We start from the raw sequence: 23,335 nt of genomic DNA, 5'->3' as shown, positions 1-23,335 counted from the left end.
ATCGCAATCATATGCTGCATGATGCCTGTCCGTGTGACGAGTGATTCTGATTGTGCGCCAAATTGTGCAACGAGTGGTGCTGTTTTTTTTTTCGCGATAGGGCAAACGCGCTCCTTTACGACGCCATCGCCAACATTCGGTAATGGGCGCTGTAATTTGTGGTTTGATTGTTGTGCGATGCGAATGCTTGTGCCTTGCTGTGTCACAAGAAAAGTAGGATAAAAGTTAAATAATTCGCCGACTGAATGAGATGTATATTGGTGTGGTAGAATATATCAGACGAATAGCTTTACGGAATTAACACCTCGCACGGGGTGATAACATTATAAATATTCAAACGATTCGCTGTAAGGGGGATTCAATAAATGAGAAATTAAAACAAAAATCAATCAACCAGTAGGATTGTACGATCAGCTGTCGATCAAAAAAGTTCACCCATCGCCTGTATCTAATCTTCGGACAGCTATGCTCGATTCGGATGATTTTTGCCCAAAACTTAACCTTGAGCCGAATGAGCTACAAATCGTGTTGTTACAGAACCCGGGTGCTCCGTCGCGAAAACCGTGTCTAGGTCATGTCTTCGGCATCGACATCACGGCCCCCACACGGACAGGCTGCTGTCTAACCTAATCAACGTGTTCCCTACCCCATTCGCCCATCGCTACACGCACGGTCAAAACAACCGAGCCTCCAAAAAGACTTAATTGACCTCGGCGGTGTGTAGAAAAAAAAACCACAAACTCCCCGCACACAAGCACACAAACATGGACACCATAAAAGAAAACACTAATGGCTTAACGCGCAACATAAAAGCTCATCTGTTTGCAGATTCATGGTATTAGCTTCGTGTAACGTTAGGTCAGGGATGTAGCATAGTTTTGAAGCACTGACCACGGAACCACGTCCAATTGATAAAAACCTTACGCTGCGTAGGATCTGAACTTCAAGCCACGGTACGAAAGGAAACCGGGCTAGATACCACCCAATAACGTTCATTACGTGAACGTTACGATCGGTGTAACGTAGAACAGTGCACCACCGCAATCACTGACATTTCTCGTTCCGTGTTGCCCTTCGATTATGATCAGCAGGGGGGGGGGGAGTCGCTCTGTGTGTTGATCACTCTGAGCCCTGGTAGCAAGAGCCTACCAAGATGGATAATGATGAAAAGACAACGGCACACTCAAACCTTTTGGCGTGTAATAAATATATCAATCAAGACGCCACATCCACGGATAGATGGAGGTGGAAAGGGAGCCCGGGGGAAATTTGTTCTTCACCGACTGTGTCCCCACCGGTCCAGTGATGACCTCTAGCTTAATTAGTCGGCCGACAGTAGCACACAGGAGGGTGCGTACCTTGAACGGGTGGATCGGTCACGCGACACCGAAATCGTTAGCTGTTTTTTTCTCTCGGTGTGCAAAACCTTTGCTCCAGATCGATTCGACGCGGGACTGCGGTTCGATATTAATGGAATTCGCAACGGTAAGTGTTTGTCCATGTATGAGTGTGTGTTTGCGGCTTGACAGAGAATTGTCTTCAATTGGCAGGGTCGGAAAATTGTCCCATGTCACCAGCTACCGAGACAACTGACTCGATGTCAATCATGCCTTGAACTATGGTTTTTATTAAATGAATTTCATTAACTCTGCACGACCATGAATTGCATTAGCATTGTTGAACAGGCAGGAATGTGGAATGGTGTATTGAAGCATTTCATAAAATAATTCATGTGCCCAAGTTGATAACTTATTACAAAATATGCTAAATTTAAGATTATTTTAAATAATTAGATACTAATGTGTAAAAAATTACTAATTTAATTTAACGGAGCTATGCAATAAGAAGCTCCAAAACTAGCGTGTTGTGGAATGTTTTAATAGGACAGCTCCATCAATTATTCGATATTATAGTAATTTTATGAAAGATAAAATCAAAATGTTAAAGAATTCAACATTTATTCAGGGCGCTGTAAGACGAATGAATCTTCGCTGACATTTCGTCAAAAATTCATCAAATTCAAACAGTTTAAAATGTTATGGGAAAAGATTTTCTATCCTATTCAATTCACCAAAGCTTTCATCGAGTGTTAGAAAAGGGCGTATAAATATTATTAAAATGCCAACTTAATTTTTTGACCGGGTTTTGAGAAATTCTTAGTACCGATTTTCAAAACAAATCTTAACAGAATTGCCGTTTTCTCAACACAATTTCCTTTCTCTTGGTTGTTATATATTGTTATATTATAATATATTGATGTTATATTTAAAATAGATATTTATGAGCCTTGGAGCTTCTAGAAAATGTTATGCAAAATATTCGAATTTCCCCAAACATACGAACTGTACATCTCACCCTAACAATCCAGTTTCGCCTGTTGTGTGTATTGTTAATATGCGCGAAACCGTTTACCGAACCGTATGCGTATGCAAAGTGTGTGATAATGTGGCAGTTTAACATTGTTTCACCATGATACACCTACCTGATAGATCGACGAAAAGTGTCCGTTCGTTCGCATCTGGGAACGGTTTTGTGGCTGTGGCGATCCCAACGGCGACATCAGATGGTTGCTGCTGCCGTAACTGTGCATCTTGCGGCTGAGCGGTTGGTAGATAGCACCATTCGATGAGAGAATATCTGTAAGAAAGGGAATGGAGCCACTATGAATAACAGCGTTTGATCGTCACCTGAACCACCACGATCGACATCGATCGATCGGTTTTGATCGTTGCTAATTAAATGTAACCGCTGCAGATATCGTACGATCAATTGGCCCGAAAGTGACCGATCCGGAGGTTCGACCGATTCGTTTCCCAATTCGGTCCCAGCCGTGGCAACGCATCGGAGCGGACGAAACGCAACAATCGTAATGAACCGAATACAACGCCGTACGATTGTGCCGGATGGTTGTGCGCCGTAACGGAGACGAAGGTGTCAAATTGCACACGTTGTCCTGTCAGGTTGAGTGAAGTTTGATGATGGTAAGGAGATGGGGGAATGGGGAGCAGCAGCCGGGAAAGGCAACCACCCCATTTGCACACTGCAACCGGTGCGGCTGAAGAGACGCATGATCGTGCACGCACCGTAAAATTCGAACGCTGGTGCCGTGTGTGCCGTATTCGTGGACGGTAATTTTTGGCAGACGGCAGACAAACCGAACTGGAATGCAACTGTTTTGCCAGACCGGGCCGGGTCGAATACAAACAAAATGTCATAATGATAATAATGATAATAATGACCTGACCGTCCGGGACGATGGAATGGCGCTGGCATTTGCATATAATTGGCAGAACGAACGATATGTCAGCAATTTTACCGCCGGTACACTCACGGTGACTTCGTGCTAAAGACACCATTGACACGCATCGACCCCGTTGTTGCGTATGTCGGTATGGATGGTGATGTTTGTGCCATCATGGCACTGCGCAGTGTAAATATCTTCCTTCGTGTGTCTTGCACAAATTCTTGCAAAACTCCCGTTCTGGAGGTAGAAATAATAGCGGCCATTCATTTTTAAAAACCCCGTTGCCCCACTGGCGAACGGGCCATAATTAACGAAAATCGATCCGTGGTGCCTCGAGGTGCTGAATTTTACCACCCAAACTCATTATGCTTCATGCAGGCGGCAAGTGAAGAGAGAGTCTGCGTTTCGTTTCCGCCGAGCCACTGTTAGCGCACGCTGAAGGGCTTGCCGCGCCGCAAACAGGGAAAGAGTCTGAATGAAGTGTAAGTTGTTTTTTGTACTTCTCGTGGATTACAGACCCAACCGGAAGATGCAAAATGCGCACGTCAGAGCGTGCGTTAAATTGAAACATTCAAAATTGAACAGTGGACTTGCTCACGCGAGACCATCAAGATGCCGTACGGTGCATCCACCGTGTTGGTCCAATGTGCCCGAACCGAATATCGTAAACCAACAGAAAACCCCAGCATCCCACCGTACCGTTCGGTACTTACACCTTTCAATGGACCACGGGAATTTTCACGCCTAATGAGTGCCGAAAGAAAATTGCTCCTAACAATGCGATGATCGGAACGCAACAACTATCGGGGCGCGGCATTTGGGCCCCACAACAAAAGGTTCAGCCAAAAAAAAAATGTTACCAAACGACCAAAGAAAGACTGTTTCCTGTACAGGAAAAGAAAGTGAGCGGATTTGTCGATCGTGTTCGAACTTGCGATCGGACAGGGTTTTGCGCGTTAAAAGGGTTGCACAAGCAAGGCGATGTAGATGGTGCTGGGCGAAATTGAACCACTAAAAAGGAGATGATGTTTCTTCGCTCGTATGTAACGAGCGTTGAGATTGCGTTACGTGTTATGTACCAAAAACAGCGCCGGTTAAATAACGCTATGATTAATCAATCCGGGTAACACCGGCAGCGGTGATATGATTAGTGGACGAAGGTCGCACCACACTCGACTTCAAACAACTGCGGCCCGTATCACATTCAGCTCGCAGCAAACAACTTCAATCGTGACAGATTTGGTCGAAGCGAAGCAACAACAAATAACACGTATCAACCCTTCACCATTTATGGAGATCGGAGAACGTTCGATCGAGCGGCCAGTATAATAGCAGCATAGTTCAGCATACAAGTGCTCTCGAATGATGTTGGCCAAGCGCAAAGGGTACACACACACACACGCGCGCGCGATGGAAACTTAAAGCGTGTCCTTACTTGCTAGTGTATGCCGTTTTGCCCTCCAAACATCAGCCTAATAACACAATGGCCATTTGTTGCGTGCATCGTTCGTGGACCAACAGCATCAAATCGTTGCCGCATGACGCCGCAAGGCGCAACATAACTCGGCCCGAGATGGTAGGTAAAAAAAGGGCACGATCTTGTTCTCAGCGAACGTCCTCCTGGTCCTATTCCGGTAGCCGGTAGCGTACGACCATCTGCGGTGCAAGCGAAGGTACTGGCTGAGTAGGATAACACTTTGCATAATATTCTTGCAAATCACGACATCTACCATTACCGGGGTGCGAATGTTCTTGAACGCAGAGGAAATGGTCCACAGACAATGCTGTGACAGCATCAGGAAACGGGTTGGCTATGGTTGCCTTTGAATCACTGAAAGATTACGTTATGTAAAACCTCAAGGCTTCGGTTGTTGTGATTTTTTTTGTATTTTAAGAAAGTTTCTGTATTTTAAATACATATTGGCGACCATTTATAAAAGGATATTTTGTAATTCACTTGATAGTTAGTGATGATTCTAAAATAAAACCGCTAGACTTCAGGGAGCTCAAAGTGATCTCCACCTTCAAGCGTAATAACTAGCGATGTAAAATCTGTAGTGGATTCACGCATTCACACCGATCTCCGACCTGACTTCGACATCAAAAACAATCCGTAATTGAATTTGGTGCTTCTACTGACTACTGTTTAGTTGTGCCCCCTCCAGAGTCGAGTTCGGAGTCGAATCGGATCTCTAATTCTGAGTTGAATCTTGATACAAATTTAGAATCTGCAGACGAATTCAAAGTCGAATTTGGACTCGAACTCGAAGTCGAATTTAATCCAAAGTCAAAAATTTGGAGTCGATTCCATTCAATTGGAACCATCTCTCGAAAAAAAAAACACATGAACACAATACGAATACACGAACTCCGCATTCCATCGATACAATCGCCGGTTCTCGGGGTGGAATTGTAATGTAAATTGAACTGTTCAGTTATGCTATGTGAAGGTTCGCTTGCGACGAGCATTCATTCTTCCGGCTAAGATGTGCAGATAAGAAAGAATAACTACATAAAATCCACTACCACCACTTTGCACAACAATCGTACGGCCGTATGCAAATTACCTTCGGGCCAGTGTTGGGTGCGCACAATGCGATTTTATCCGAGCTGTATTTTAATTCATGATTGCGAGATGCAAACTGCGCGAACGTTCAAAGAAAGTGTGATCATCGGACGAGAACACTTGCAAACATATGTTTGCATAAAAAATCACCTAAAGCATTACGCAGGCACAGTGTAGCACCAACAAAAAAAAGCGCTCCAACCATTCTTTTCCAATAAGGCATTTAAATTGCGTGTCATTTCATGCGTCACATAACACACACAAACACGCAAAATTGAAAACTCAAACATAACATTTCCTCCCTCAAAAATCGACGATGATTGTTGCACTCCCGATCATGAGGTTATGCTGTAAACCACCACCGCTTTCGCGCAAATGATTCCGCATTTAATCGTCCATGCAAACGTAATGGACCGCGGCAAAACAAAACAAACCAACAAAAAAACGCTGTTAAATCAACCACAAAATGATTCAACATGTCAGCACTTACCGTCGCGTACTGCGCGAATGCCAAACTGTCTTTCCATTCGTAACGGATCCCGAATGGTGCGCGTTCAGCATCAAACCCCCGACAGCGTGGTGCGTAAATCAGTGAAAAAATCGTTCTTCACGACTGAATGGCATCGTTTACTTTCATTCTTCTGCGGGGCACAACTTTGCCACAGCCGATTTGCCGAGGTGGCTGTTCGACTGTATGAAGCCTTAATGTCAAATGGAAATGTTTCCAACGCAAACCGATCGATGCCGCACGGAATATTTTGTTTAAGACCCCGGTGAACGGAACGAAACCGGAACGAATTGGAACAATTTTACAGCCAAATTGAAAGACAGCAGCACACCAAACGCACACGATGTAACGGTAGTTTTGTAATGCAAATGGGTCAAAAATAAGGTTTTAAAGCGCTTTGCGCGGTACATTTCGTTACAATTCGTAAGCCAAATCCTTTCGGTTGTATTTATTTTGCTTTCATATTTGATATACAAGCAAAGAGTATGGTTTTATAAGGATTTTATTAAAGGAAAAGATTATCTTGTGACTGTTCAGTTTCGGGCAAAAAAACACCACTCGTTTGCAAATCGTTCCCATTTCGAGTGTATTTCAGTTTTTCGACCAATCGCCCCACCTCGATGGGTGACAGGGTGGGCAGGATAAGGAAACCGGCTCCCGGTATTACACACGCTCACGTGACGTGTGGATTAATAAATTTCTCACAATCTCACTATTTACGATCGGCTGCAAGCAAAACTGGACGACAAAACCACGGTGCCAAGTTTTGCTAATCCACCAACTCGTATCGTGTCAGGTTCATCGCTTGCCTTCCTATCGAAGTCTTTCCCCGTGCGACCCAACGATGCTTCATCATTTACCGTCACGACACGAGAGGCACATGTCTAATAGGGTGAAAAACGGGAGAGAAACAATCAAAAAGGTTGCTTTTTCAATGCTTTCCTCCCATGAATGTCATGTATGCCAATTCGCGTGACGAAGCTTGGCGCGATTGAATTAAAACGGAAGGTTGTTGTTGTTGTTAATTCGCTAAATAAGACCCACCAACGCGCCGGTCGTCGCATCGCAGGCATGACCAGCGTTCTGGAGTAAAATATGGCTAACAAGGTTAGCATTGTTGGATGGTCCGATATACACATCTGTTTCCCACACGATTAATTTCGTGCGACAAATCTGCATATTTATCTGCATCGTAAATTGAATGCTTCACAACCAATTGTAATCTTACGTTATGAGGTTAGGAAATTTATGTATTTTGCACAAAAAATTATTTATTAGGTGTCGAACACGCGTATTACATTTCAAATCTTTTTGCTTCGTTCAGGGTGCATAAATGGTGTCTGGAAAATAGCAAAGAAGAGTTGAATTTTGCGAATGTTGTAAATTGTGCCCTTCCCAAGGAAAAGATGACATTTAAGATGGAGACCTCCGTTTTGTTTTACCTTTGGCAATAAAATGTGTTACACTAAAAAAAAGCAAGCATAAGACAAATTGCTCTGTTCGAGCATCAATGTAGCAAAAGGTGGCAACTCGCATCCTTTGCAAAAGCGCACGGGACGTGGTAATTCTAGGTTTATTTCCACCATTAGCTGACCTTACCAATAAAAAATGACCAATGTATCAAAAAAATAAATACACTACCCAACAGTCCTTTCTGTGCTACCAGTTGTCTGTGCAACTGTCTGCCCTCAATGTCAGCCGATCGTAATGGTTGGGCAAATTAAATTTTTATGCATCATAAAACGACAAGCATCGTTGGAGGTGAGGTTCTGCCATGATAACTGACCATGTTTCGCACCCTGCAATGCTTAGGCCACCGGAGGTTGCGAAAGCAACCAGCGGTACGTACAAGAAGATACACAAACAAAACGACCGCACACTGCAGTTCTGCAGTAGTCCGGGGGTATCGGTATCATGCGTTGACACTTGACCAACAAACGATCGTTCGAATCCAATACGACACAACCTTTCCGTCAGTGTAAACACTCATGCCGGCATACAATGGCGAATCCCCGGATCCGTTTGGGAGTAGGTCAAACATTAATGGCTGCGAATGATTGCGCAAAGTAAATGCATCCAGTGCAATAAAAAGTGCGTCTCCACACACACACACACACGCACACGTTCCATGCCCGGCACAGGTCTGATACGATCTCGTCAACATTGAGCATAAGGAAATAAAACGCGAAATTAATTTTCCTCCGCTTGTTTGGCTTGTGGAATGGTAAAAGGCGCTGAAAATGCATATCGTGAAGATTAAAAATGGACCGTACCGGGAGGATCGTGCGGGAGCAGAGCCAGGAAAAGGGATAAAAAAAAAGCGCGAGACATAAACCAACCCAATGTTCGCACCCTTCATCCACCGTACGGCCACACAGCGGTCCCGATTTCGATCGTAATTAACCGATACTAATCCAACCGCCGTAGCCCCACTAGAGCGGTGAGCCAATCGAAGGATCAAGTATCTCTCGCGCCACTCGCGTACGGTGGAAACGGATGGCTTGAGAAAAGTTCATCAGTCACCGAAATGGACGGTCAGACCCGTTTTATGCAACGGCAACAGAATTGACACAAGGTCAGTGACGACCCAATTGCAATGACGACAGACGAAGAGGAAGACAACAACCAGACGCGTTTTGATTGGCGGGCAGAAGTTCAAAGCGGCTGTGCCGCAACACGCGGATCGGTTCCGTTGGACGGGATTTGCACGGATCCTGTAATGGGCATTTTTGCAAAAACCATTTCCAGCCCAAAACTCCCGGACCGGGTGGAAATCCTTCCGAAATATACGCGCGACGGGGAAGCGTGTGGACCAACCGCCATTCCTTGACAGGTTGATCGAGAGGTGTTAAAAGGAGCAACCGAACCAATCGGATCGGAAAGTGAAGTAATAAAGATATCGTTCGTTTTAATCACGGGCGAGCATTCACTTGGTTCACACGTACCAATAAAAACCACAATCAAAAGGCATAAAAAATGCTAATATACGACAGTTTTACACTGTTGGGTTTGTGGTTTTGGACGTAGAAGGCGTTACGTTGATAGTACATCACATGCATCGCCAAATATCATCATGATCCAGAGTGAGTGCGTTCCTATATTTGAATCATTTGCAGATGATTTCCTCCGGATGGTTTTAGAGGATTTCTTGCTTACTAGTTGAATCATTTAATTTGATTCTCCGCAAGGCGTTTTTATGATTCATTTTCAGTTACGTTGTGTAGTTCACGAGTGATTTAAATAAGAGTGAGTGAGTAACACTGAGCATCAACTCTCCGTGTGTAGTAGCTCACTCTCGTTTTTCAACTGTTATACTAAAGATCTAAAGAACTAAATCATTACCATAACTCACTCACTCCGATTTGATTCACTTGTTATTCTCATCAAAAGAGAACAATGATTATCGTAAGGTGACAAGTCACATACGGTCCACACCTTGTGTCAACACAGTGTTGATGATATGCGTTCCATCTCCAACAATCGCCTTCCGTCAGACAACGGAACAAACCACCGAAAAGGAAGCGAACAAGATTGCGGTAGAAAATTAATTTAAAATTACCACCCCGAATCGATCGCTTACGGGACGGATCGCCACCATGGGATAAAATGGTAGGAAATCATTAAAAATTCCTTATCTATGCCACACACTTACCGTTGTCCATATCCGCTTGCATGCGAGATGCCGGATGGTGTACCGGGTGCGGTTGACCGGACTCCTTCTGTGCCTGGCAGTGGGGGCAAGCTTCGTTCCGGAACATGCACGAGTAGCACCGTTCGTGACCGCAGGCGTCGATCAACTTCCTTTTCTTGCCCTTATCGAACGGCATCTGACAGCTCGGACAGAGGGCGCCTCCGGTTTCGTTTTCCAGTATCTTACGGATCGCTGCCAAATCTGAAAGTACACGAAAGCAATAGGGTGGGGTTATTTTAGCTCAGGTTCACAAAACTGCACCGTATCGAAGCGAAGGAATCAAAGGTTTTTTGTCGGGTCTTCATTAACAAAGTTCTCCACCGAACCTAAAAGACACTGGAACGATTCCAGCGACACTAGACGCTAGACAATTAAAGGGCTCTCAATTTTCTTAAGACCGCCAAGGGGAAAAAAGGTCAATAAATTAATGACGCCTCATTTACCACCGCCCAGCACGAGCGGTCGAAATGGCCAGATGCATTAGAGGCGGAAACGAAAGTCACAACATTGGGCGTTAGACTGTTGGACTAAAATAGGAGGCCGGCCAAGGCATGACCTCTTGCAGTCCTGTGTAAGCCCTTTGGCAGGTTCCACTGCTCGTAAATTCCACCCGGGGAACCTGATTGAAACTAGACTAGCTTTATTACGTCCCTGACAAACACCGTGCTGTCTATGTGCACTTTAACTGGTGGAAACGGTGGAATTTCGAATCCCGGACATCGATGCTGGCGAAAGCCCAACACCGTCCTGCTCACGTTGAATTTCGATCGCAAACATCACTCAACGTACCCGATCACCACATTTCTAGCTTGCGGTTGTACGGTGCTCTAGTGCACGCAGCACACCAACGAGAACAATCGATTTTTCAAATTTGCAAATATTAATAACCAATGTCCCGCGGTCAATAGCTGAACTTCCCTGTCGCTGCAAAACTCCTCCGTGGCACCCGGTTTGGGTGGAGCACCTGCTGTGTGTGTTGCCGTGTTTGATCCAGCGGGAGGTCCCGACCGCCCCGACCGGGACTGATGGTGGAGAGGGGGGGGGGGGGGGGCAGTAGAATGGCCGGAAAAGACGATTTGACAGGTACGACTCTCCGGTACATTCACCCACCGATTGAACTTTGGAGTCAATGCAACTAAAAAGGCCCTGAAGGGAGTAGTGTTTTGCTAGCTTTTGTTCGGTTGTACACCATTTGCAACAATGTTTGTCATGATGGAAACATGTGACAATGTATGCCAACCAGTACAAACCCAATCGGAAATGAAGGTACATTGGTTGTGTCAAGTGCCAGGTCCGATCGGATCTATGGCCTGCTGCTAATTTTAAATATCAACCATACTTATCGAGATCAATAGCATGTAGAATTGCTCAAATTTGCACACACACACGCGCTTTGCGTTCTCCAAACTTCGATCCGTACCTGCAACACAATAAATCATCAGCTTCTTCCAACCTAGTCCACAACCGTGACCTCAGCGCAACGTAGCGAGATTAAACGGTCGAGATTTTGCTCCGGTGAGAGACCGGCATGCCTCGGGTGCACGATTTCTTCCGCGAATATTTTGTCAGTTTTGAATGTAAACAACTTTCCGTGCCCTGGGAGATCGATCGGTCGGCTCAACCTCTGCTCAACAATAACGGTCCGGGCCAATGTCTGGAAGTGGGTCAGTACGGCGGGCATGTACCTGGAGTTGGTTGCAACGGCGCACAGGACGAAACAAACAAAGACCAAAAACTCGAACGCTGCGAATCCGGAGAAGCAGCTCCAGAAAGGGGATACCGGGATGCCTTGATGCCCCGCATCGAGGGTTATTGATCGTCGCGCTGTTGACCTTTTCGGAACCGTAAGGGTGGAAAACCAAAGCCGCGTTCGAACATGGAACGATTCGTACCAAGCGCGTTGTTTTATTAGTTTTTCTTCCGTGACAGGTTCTGCGCGGTCGATTCATTTCTACTCGAATTCTCACCTGACTATGCAGTGCTGGAGAAGTTTGGCTGAAGATTTTTTCTCAGCAAAAAGGTGCTGTCAGATGAGAACCGAGAGGATACTCTTTGTGATTGAGCAAAATGTTGAGCTGAATTCGTAAATTAATGTGTAGTAAGCGCTATCATCTTAAACTATAAAGTCTCCCAAGAAAACTTCGGTACTTCGTTTCATACGATAACCAACATCTTGGAATCAAATCAATCACTCGTAGAGGTACTAATGTAACCATCAAACATCTACTCCAGACTGACGGATGACGGTCCTGAGCACGAGGGTATTCCTAGCTCTACCGAACCCTTCCCAGACTAGACCATGCAGACGGGTTGTCCGGTAAAGTGGAATTAGATTTCAATTAGCGGGAGATTAATTTCGGTCACGTTTAGCCAAGATACGGACCACAACGCCCGGTTAATAACGATATAATGCAACGATATCTATGCGCTAACACGATCACGGTACGCGACTGCCAGATGCCATACCATAACTCTTCCCACACCGACAGTGAACGTGCAAAATGCACAATGTGCACCATCTGTGCACTGCATTCGGTGAAGAATCGCACATCCACCGATGCAGCACTTCGTGATCCTTGAAATAGTTCAAACGGATTAGATCGCGTTCCAACTTACCAACAATCTAATAAACCAATGGTACGTAACATTCGCTATTCGCTGATGGCATCGTTTCGGTATGTGCCGGTGAAAGAACTTTTCTCCAATCCGGTTCCATTCTTCGGATCACGGCACGGTATCGGGACGAAACGACGGACGTGCAAAACATACTGAACATAGTTTTCGCTAATATCGTGACAGTGAAGCGTGTTCCCGGGGGGAGAGTTGAGTTATGGCGAGATGGGCAAGTTAATTCCAGCTCCGGGAGTTGATCGCCTGTTTTTCCACATTCAGCCTGTCATCGACTGTGGGGGCCGAAGCAGTTGGCCAAGAAATTGACTTGCGGTCCGTCATCGCACCGCACGAAAAATGTCTGTGAACATGAGTACTAACTTGGTCTTGGAATGCGTATGGAACGTTACGCCAGTGTGTCTATGTTATCATCTGTCGAAACTGATGCTAAATTTGCCGCTGGATAGCTTTGCCAGCAGAACATACTTGCCGAAACTACATGCTGTACTGTTTCGGCTTATTTTCCCACATACGCACACAACCGCCGAAAGCTTTACCGCTTTCATCCGCAAACAACTTATCGGAACCGTTTGTTTGGGCTTTCTACATAATTTATGATTGTCGCAGATAAGATCGAAATAATAAATTGGCACCGCTAGCGCTAGCGATCGTTCCCCGCACACCCGGTGGATGGCACAATGTCGGTCAGGAGCAATCCTTTCACCTTAACGAGCCTTGCCAATGTTCGGGCCACCAAACCCGACCGGACCAAAAGCCGATTTGGCTAATTTGATTAGGGTGGTGAAAGTCGGCTTGCCTAGGCGGCCATAAAATTAGTCAAATGAAAATAAAACAAAATGAATTAGTTTCCCATTGCCACCAGTGTAACGGCGTTACGTGCAGGTTGCCGCACATCACAGCGGCAAACACACAGCCGTTCTTTTTTCCGTTGTACCGCGTACCACAGCCGTAGCCGTACGATATTTTACGATAGATCATTTTCGTTCGATCACCCAATTAATTATAGCGCTTTTCCTCCCCAGGGGTGGGAATGAACTTCACGGGATGGGCGGGATGGATGGAGATACACAAAACGGCAGTGACCGCATAAACTGTGATGGCGAAAATTGGATTGGTCTAGTCGTAAAACCAAAAACAAAAAAAAACAACAACCATAGTGAGATGGGACCGATCACAAGCGGACCGTTAGACTCCTGGTAAGGCTCATCCCAATACACGGACGAAGCGCTTCGTACGGATCGGGACGGGGGTCATATTTGCAAAGGGTTTTTTGGGCATTGATTGATGCTGCGATATGTTAAGGAACATTTTGTTTAATGTTGTGCTTCAATCTTTCACCCCTAACAGGACCACCAACCTAACCAAAAGGAGTCCGCCGCTATGGTGTGGGAACGAATGATGCCAAATTTATGATCCCCACTGCTTCCAGGAAGAGGAACGTTGTAAAAAACACACACATACCCTACTGCGATTTAGTGAAACATTGTGAATGATAGCTATCATTTTTATTCTGATCGATATCTTTTAACAAGACAACTGTGAGCCGGATTTGAGCTTTATCGTTTTTTTTATTTAGCATCATTAGGGATGCTTAATGTGTGTGGAAATTTCGCGATAAAGCAAAGGGTTTGATAAATTTTACGATAAAAACGGCTGATTAGTAAAAATCTTTCTTCTTGTACCAATAAATCTAATTAAAAAAACGGTTTCTTGACTTAAGTTTCTAGATGATCCACGAAATCACCAGTGTATTTTTCGCGACATTTCAACCTTTCTTGTGAAAATTGTTTACACAGTTTTATTCAAAGGAATTTCCATGACCTACTTCAAGGTTTTCTCAACGTTTTTCGAAATTGTAATTTGAACACCAAAATGAATTCTCGTCTAAACACATTAAGCCAAGAACCTATCGAGTCTATTTACGGTTACCTCGAATTAAAATGTTGATCTTCAATCGAATGAAGCGTTTATTATTCACTACTTTCCAAATAGATCCCGATTACTGACCTACAAATTACTGACTTGCAAATTACTGACTTTTGTATGATATAATAATCTAGTATGACACGCTTCTGATAAAACGCTATATAGAGCATTACTTTTTATGAATACATATTTCGCTTTGATGTCAACAACCACAAAATCATATATTTGTTCCCCCATAAAAAAACATCATGCTTCAATTGCTACTTCATCATAATTTGAAACATTAGTCCCTAATTCATTCACCGGACATCTCCAGCATGTTGTTTCTGTTATTACCTTGATAACATTTGCACGACTACCATTAACATTTCAATCAGCTACAGCAGTGTTCAGCACCGCCAGCCTCTGCAACCATTAGATAAAAATCTGAAATTCTAATCCACCTGCAAAGTATCATCGTTGAACATCGCGTCTTCGTGTTCGGGTTGTGCGCGATTGTCCAATTAAAATTTCTCACATATTTTTTAACCTCCCGCATCGTGGGTCGCATGGTTACATTTTCACTCCCCTTTCCTTTGTGTCATGTCCAACTCATGGTGGCCGACTATGGTGCTGCCCATTGCTCCAGGAAGTTCGTTGCCAAACACCACTTGTCTATTGCTTTCTTGCCCTTGCTTATCCCCTTTTCACCTCTAGCATAATCGTGCCAAGTATTAGTATGCTGTGTTTTTCTTGTTTGGTCCCTGGTTTAGAGAGAGGAATAAAATGTTTCTTAAATTCAAAACTTAGATGTCTGATCGTCCCAGCGTAAACGAATGGTATAGCATACTGGTGAAAAGCGACACGAAGAAACTACCCCAAATAAAAACGATTAGTCTACCCCTTGCCGTGAGTTGACAAGTAAGCAAACCCCGTAGAGTAAATGCCTACCACTTGTCGAGAGATTCATTGTTTTATCACGTCTCAGGTTTCATCTTAAATCACAATTTTCAGCACTATAATAGCATTGGCGAACAGCAAATGGGAAAAGATTACGGATTAACCATCTGCCTGACTGCGGTTCCAACGGTGGCTAGAAATGGACGATAACAATTCCTGGAAAAATGAGACTTCAAATCGAAGGAACGCCAACTGGTGGAAGATGTGCGAGATGTCCCCCTTTACCGGTTAGCTGGTGTTTAATTTAATTAAGCAAAAATCTGCACCGCAGAACCACAACATCAGACATTAAAGCCAGCGTTGATCACAACAGGGGCTGTTTTTGTTCACATTTTTTTTTGTTTGTGTGTAGTTCATCTTTAATTTTTACGTTATGTAGGCTATCTACAAACGGCCATCTACCAATCTACCTGTTGGCTCTGAAGCACATTTTCAGAGCATCCGTTGTTGCACAGCAGCTCTTTTTCGATTTTGTTAATGTTCAATTTTGGTCTTTGCTTTCAACACTTTCCGCACGGCCATGTCACGAGCCGTTTGGTGTCAGGTTGTTGGTCGCGACAAAATCGCAATGACTAAACAATCGCTTCCAAAGTTTCATTCGACACGCGGGAAAAGAAATGCCCAGTTCCCGGCCCGTTGACGCTAATCTTAATTCATCCATCAAACCAACACCAGCGGGCAGATTTATGCTATTTTTCTACTTCTTAAGTCGCCCGGTTTCGGCACACTCCCGCCATTGCGGCTTGACCACACTGGTCGTGCCGGAAGCTGTTACCTTTCTCCCTGCAATTCGTTTCAAATTTACAGTAACGACGATGCCCGCAGCTAAAAATTCACGAGAGGAAAATGAAAATTTGATGATCATTTTTATTGGCACACGATTGCCGATGGTTGATAGGTGCGTCTATTTCTGTCTTAGTCTTATTAAAGTTTGTGACATAAGCATGCGTAAAACATGGTTTTATAGAGTAACCTACGTAAGAAGCAGCGCTCTAGCGCGAGTGTCATTGCATTCGCAGCGGTTTAAACTAAATAAGCTGTGTGCCAAACTTTCATCGCTTCCGTTAGTCTGTTGATTCAAGAAACGTGGGGTTCCCTGTGGTGTTAAAGATTTATACACGCCCTAGGCTAACAAACAGCAATCAATCAAATTTCCTCGGCAATAGTGTGAAAACTTAGCACGCGCGATCATTAGTTTAGCTAAGCTTGCTGACCGTCTCCAAGCACGGATGTAAGGCAACAAATATTACGCCTGTGCCGAAACAAATCACCTGACAAATAGAACCCGCTCTTGCTGGCGAACGTTGTGTGAAAAGTATACACCTTTTGCTTACAGCCACAAAGATTAACAAACAAATCAAATTACATAGTTGCTCCAACTGACGGCAAATATCGGCGAAAGCACTCTCAACCATGGTGTGGACGGGTGATAGTAAATATTTCCACACACACGCCGGAAGCGGTCACGTGTGGCTAAAACAATTCCTCTTTAGCCCGTTTGTGCAGAAAAAGTGAAAGAGAAATGACAGTTGTCGCTTGACAGATAAATTATCCACATTTACGTGGCAAATAGGCAAACAAAATGTTCGACGTTTGTACGCAACTATACAATGCAGTTGATGTTATACTAATACGCTCCAGACTAAATTTACAATGACTTTTCTTTACAATATACCAAAAGCAAAAACACAAATACCCGCGGGCCACTACACTCCAAATTGACCAACGGCCACCCGAGAAGTTTTGATCGACATGAAAAGCCCTTCGATTGACTCCCAACGATACCGCTCGATCGATTGCACACCCATTGCGGCCCCATTCAGGAAAGCGCTCACAGCGGAAAAGGTCAGTTTTCGATGCAATTCACACGTACCCGCGCGATCGGAACGCGTGCAGATGGCTGCGGCGTGTAATTCGATGACGGCAGTCAATGTCAAGATATTACTTAACCATCGCACCGGTAGGAAAACATTCTTTCGAAAAACCTGCAGCCACCATCCCGACCCGATTTCGAACCGATCAGGCACGCACCGCTCGCATAGCCGCAAGCACCAAAGCGCCAAAGTCAATCTAGCCAACACCAAGGCCACCAGCCTCGATCGTGCACCGGTGGAGTGTGTCTCTGGTGTGGGGAAGAAGTTGAAATTATTATCATATCCGTAACCGTCATCTATCATGCCCGGGCGCACTCGTAATCGACTCCGATCCCACGGTTTTCATACGACGCGAGCGCAAAACAAACAAAACTCTCAAGCTCTATAAACAAATTTAAAACAATCAATTAGCAAGGACACATCGGTATGCAAACGGGCTAGCACGCACTGACCTCCAATTCCACTCTTTCGGCGTAAGAAAATGTGACGAGTGAGCGAAAGCCGCTCACAGAACTGGAAGTCCCCATTCGTTCCGTGGACGAGCCGGAGGAAGTTGATTGATAAATAGGCTGATTGATGATAAAATTTTATTGTACTGCACGGAAGGATACACGGGAACCACAAATACGTTAAATTATGGTATGCCGAATATGCGCACGGACAGCTAAGCTTAATGCAAAGTGAAGCGAGAAACCCTTCGACTGAAGGTTACGAAAGGAAATAATGTACAATTCCCACGCTTGTACGCATTTTGTTTGTTCGCGTTTTTCTTTTATCGAAAAGTAATTGCAACATCCAACAGTACACTTCAGCATTGATTAAACTGAAGCGTACCTTAGCTTATGTTATTATACACATAAATAACGTCTAGTGGAAAATGAAATGTTTTGTTATTATGATTGCACGGTTATACGGAAGCCAAAGATCTTCCGTGAAAAAATTGAAATTAATTTAAAAAAAAAACCTAGCTGAAACTAAACGAAGAAGTCCAAAAGAAAGCACATGAGCTGATGCACACATCTAAACCTTCACTGCACTGCTCGTCTAAACGCATGAAACACACTCTCAACTCTAACGAGATACGAACCAAAGTCAAGGGCTGTAGAATGGTGCTTTGTGGCTAATAAATTACCAAGATTTATTTGACAGTACCGCATAAACTTTCGTTTGTTTCGGGTTTGGCCAATTTTTCCAAACCGTTTGGCGATGCTTCGACAAAACGTTCACTTTTCGCTTCCTTTCGACCGTTCCATACGGGATTGAGAAAGAAAAAACAACCCGGGGCTGTTGATTGTCGATCGTGAAGCTACAAAGAAACGTACAAACTTTCCTGTACATCGTTCTGGTTATGATTCAGGCATCGTTTCTTGTTTCCTACTCCGGCTTGCATGGTTTGTGATGTTGGGCCAAATCGATTGAACGGTACACGAACGAACGAAAGCTTTTCCACCAACTTCTTAGCACGTTTGGTGTCGCTTTAGCGTTAGGATGCTTTTATGTTTTTACTTGCTCTCTCGCTCTTTGTGGTTATTAATTTTACTTACCGCATCGTGGCATTTACGAGCGCAATGGGTTTTCGTTTTCGACGCCAGGTGATGGAAGCGGTTGAAGTGTTCCATAATTCACACCCCAAATGGAGTACGCAGGCAGGCAGTAAAGGAGGACGAAAGATTATCACTTAGGGACAGTACAACAAACAGCAAAATGTTGGCCCAAAAAAAAATCGGCACAACTTTCGGGAAGCATCCGTGGCTAAATTATGCAGCACAAGCTTCACAGTTCCGGGTAGCAGACAAACGGGGGAGATGTAAAAACTTTCCGAAACCAATTCATTCGATCGACGTGCCACTGCCGCTGCTATTACCAAACGTCTCCTGTGGGCTTCATACTGTGCGGAAAACCTGGAATGCGTGTTTTTTTATTTTAGTAACGTAAAACCATCATTCCTTAACAGTTGGCATGTTCACTGTTTTGCTCGGCTGGCCCCTAGATTCAACGACAAATATTGCGTCGCAGAAGTGGAAGGAATTTGCTGCATTCAACAACAACAACAACAACAAGAGCCTCTGCCGTCGGAGCTCCCAGCTGCAAATCTACATAAGATTTACAAACTAACATTTTAACCAAATCCCCTTGCTTCCTTCTCGCCCAAACGAACACGGTGTGTCGACCCGTTGAAACAATGATTCGTGTTTTTCGAAGCGTGAAAATGAATTCCATCGGCTGACGATAAGATGCGGAGCAAGACCCGTTGCGAATGCCACCGAAACCCACAAAGCGCAACGATCACCACAGTGGTAGAAGAACCAACGGGCCAATTTCAGTACGGGATGAAGAAAATGAATTTTTATCAAAAGCATAACCGCGAAAGCATCGATTCATTTCGACCTAGCGCAGCAGAAAAGGTAACGATGCCTTTTCGCTTTCTGCCCATTTTTGCGCATATTGCAACAGCAACAACCCACGGACCTTGGTAGGGGAGGTTTTTTTTTAACACAAGATTAACCCAACCCGATACGGAGAAATTGAATGGAAACCCCTTTTTCCGGGTTGTTTCACCATGCGGCTAACCGTTACAATATCTGGAACGCTTTGAGGACCGGCGCATGTTGCTTTTGCCAATTTGGAAACCATTGCAACCGAAACCAACGATCCCAGTCCCAGGGTTCTGGTGCAGTCGCGCGGTAAGCATTACCTTTAATCAACCACACCGAACGCCAGACCAAATGCAAACGTCTTGTGAAAAGAAGTCATCCTGCCGTCTTAATACCCAATACCCTTTTTATATTTCACCCGTTTTGTTTGGCTCCTTCCCACTGATGCATCTGATGTGTTTCGAATAAAATGTTTCATAGCGCGTGAGTGGCGAATCTCCCCGCGACTGACAGCAGCTATGTGCAATACGATGCAGCAGCGAATGAGGCAGCCGCCGATATCATCGGAGCCGACCTCACCATCCAGTCCAGGCGTCTGCAAAGGGTTAAATGTTATGAGAAAACTTCTCGATCTCGATTAGGCACATCGTTTCAGTGGATGTGCCAGTGGAGCCATTAATCGCCACAGCGATTGATTGTGGTTAGGAACACCGAACGCTGGTTCGATCTAAACGGGGCTTGTAACTGGTTGCATCTATCACTATTCACTAAGCGATTTTCGGTCGGTCAAGCTTCGCTGTTGGCCAATCTAATGGTGGGCTTTACCAGCATTGCACTTATCAAGAAAGGGCAATCGAACGGATGGCTGTTGCCTTTTGGATTCCCCGTAGCGAAGGGAAAAATAAAGTCATAAAAAGGGCCTTTTAGTTCTTGTGTAATCATAGTCGTCAAATGATGGGCTGATGGTGCAATTTCACTCATAATTTTCTATTTGCTACGAGTTATGCGAATCCGGCATAAGATAACCGAACTAGCAAAGCATTAAAATGATTCCAATTAAAACTTCACTAGCAATTTGCATTTTTCGATTGCATCTATTGTCGCCTTCATTTTTTCAACCCTAATTACTGTTCTATTAGTGGAATCAAAGCACACCGCAATCACCTCATAGCTCAAACGTAGCAACTGTCTGATAATTACTTACGATAAGTAGCGGCTGCCTTCAAAACAAAACAGCCGCCAAAGTGGCTGCAGGAAATGTCCCCGACAGTGTCGGCGGCATTCTGCACGATTCGAGCAAAAGTCACACGAACAGAAAGTGAAATGTGGATCAAACCCGAAGCGCGGCAAAATTGTTAAATGGGTTCCGTACGAAGCAATTTGTCAGGGCGCCTGAGTGTTAGCGCGAAAGAAAGTGACGAAAGAATGAACTACCATCGGCCATGCGAACCGTGCGAAATGGCTGGAAAAAGTGGAAAGTTGGGAGAGATTTCTTAATCATGCCGATTACTTAACGTGCTAGCCCTTAAACGTCTGACAACCTCACCATTCAAAAAAGAGTTTCTGGCAATATAAGTCTTTGAAGAAAAATTGGTACCACTTTCTTCAGAAAACTTCATACTGGGCTAGTTTTGTTTTCACGTCGTATCTTACACCAAGCATCAACATAACACCGAGTGTCAAGGCTTCATAAACACATCTTACACCCTGGAGACACCGTGCATCAAACCGCAAGCGCAACAAATCACTCCCCAAAGACAATGCAGCAATAATTCCGACGCGGCGTTATCAATTCTTCATCTTGAAACCTTTAAATACAAAACAACACATCTACATCTGAGCTCTACGACAAAAAAAAACACGCAGAGAGATGCATAAAATATGTGCGCAGCATTCTTCATAAAGAAATTGAAAGTAAATATTTTGTGTGTTTCCCTTCAACAAATCGACATGGGGTGGAACTTCAGGGGGAAAAAAATGTCGAGCAACAACCAAATCAACCTCAGCGGCGTGACGATTGTGTACGAGGGTATTCGGGAGAAAAATGGAAATTGTAAACAACCGAACCGTTTATCATAATTTAAATAAAGCACGCACCCCTTGCTACTGCTCCCGGCCCGAACTTCCCACCGTTAAAGGGGTTGATGGGCGCCTCCGCGGATCCGTCGGTGTGGTCTCCGTGTTGGTGAAGTCCCCGTTCGAGCATAAGAAATATGTTTGCAAGCTGCCGATGGCTCTGCTACCGCCACCGTCATCATTGCTGGCCAGTTTCGGTCATAAATCAATCCTGCGCCCCTTGCCTTGGGATCGGCTTGGGAATGCCGATGCATCCATCCGTCTCCGAACGTTGGACAGCCGGTGCGGATGTGGAGGGAAAAGTGATTTCTTCGCCACAGCACCTAACATTCGGCCGGTTTAGGTAATAGATTTCAAACGGGCAAACCATACGATCACGATGCCTATTAAATTGCGGGAGTTTGTAAAGTGTCCATTCACTGACCGGCGCTATTTATCATTAGTTTGCCTCCATGGGAACCCTTCTTTTGGCGCCCTTTGTCTAACCGCCACAATGGCTGGGTACAGTGTTTCCGCAAAACGTCATCCGAAGGCTACCGATCGTTACCCGAAATGGCACTCATTTTGGCCGCGCCTTACGCACCACACCCAAAGCCACACGGTTAGCTGAGAAACGGTCACCCACCAACGATCACACTTTCGTAGCGGGTGGTAGATAAGTCGCTGAAACTAATTTTAATCTTACGAACAGCGCAACCAACCCACCAATTCCTAAGGACAGGGTATAAAAGAGTTTTTTTTATTGTCCAATACCCCTAATCGATACGGCAACTGGGAAAAGGCATTCACCCGGGCCCTTGCAGTTTGTCGTGAAATGGTTGACCTACATCCAACAGCCAGCTGCCAATGGGACCTCAAATAATAAGCTTTCGAAGATTTGAATACTATACGTCACCGATCGCCTATAGGATCGGTTTGCTTCGAAGCAAAAACATGGTTCGTTCATTTGCGATGCTTTACGACGCACCTTGCACCGGGCATTAGGGGGCCGTAAATACGCTCGGAGGTTCTCGGTGTAGGCAGGTACAGCGATGGTTGATGAGAGCGCCATAAACCTCAGCTCCGTAACGAACTTCACGTTGCTGTATATTTTTCATTACAGCCATAATTTACACACCAAGTTATAAATCACTGTAAATGGCATGCAAAAGCATAAGCGCATAAACGTCACACACCTGAAGCAGTTATGAATGAAGGCGAACCTAATGTACCGCATAGAAATGTACTACGTAGAACAGAGGGCTGCGGAACTATGATTACGCGCAAATGAATAAAGAGTATGCTATAGCCTGTGGAGACAACAAAATGTAGAATTAAGAATCAAGGCTCTTAGATACGGAGATCTCTTTTATGCCTATATGCTGCAAAGTATATTTTCTGTTAAAAACAATTCTCACCGACTGCAAGTAACGATCGAGAAATGGGTAAATTAGAAACCGAGCTGACAAACAAACCACTAATGAAACAGACATTAACATTTGCTAATCGACTCACCAACAGTGCAC

General features: G+C 44.6%; 1 protein-coding gene across 1 annotated transcript in view; it reads right to left on the bottom strand.

Annotated features, from left to right (window-relative positions):
- The window catches only part of LOC128709022 (protein TANC2), a 107,085-nt gene that overhangs the window by 15,679 nt on the left and 68,071 nt on the right, over positions 1-23,335 (bottom strand). Inside the window, exons 2-3 of the mRNA XM_053804005.1 lie at positions 9,971-10,210; positions 2,483-2,637 (exon numbers count right to left, since the gene is read on the bottom strand). Coding sequence (XP_053659980.1) covers positions 2,483-2,637; positions 9,971-10,210 — 395 coding nt within the window. The remainder of the gene's footprint in view (positions 1-2,482; positions 2,638-9,970; positions 10,211-23,335) is intronic.

The sequence above is a fragment of the Anopheles marshallii genome, chromosome 2 (genome assembly GCF_943734725.1).
Source record: "Anopheles marshallii chromosome 2, idAnoMarsDA_429_01, whole genome shotgun sequence".
NCBI lineage: Eukaryota > Metazoa > Arthropoda > Insecta > Diptera > Culicidae > Anopheles > Anopheles marshallii.
The sequence above is the reverse complement of the archived record's forward strand: the minus strand, read 5'-3'. Positions and strand labels throughout refer to the sequence as shown.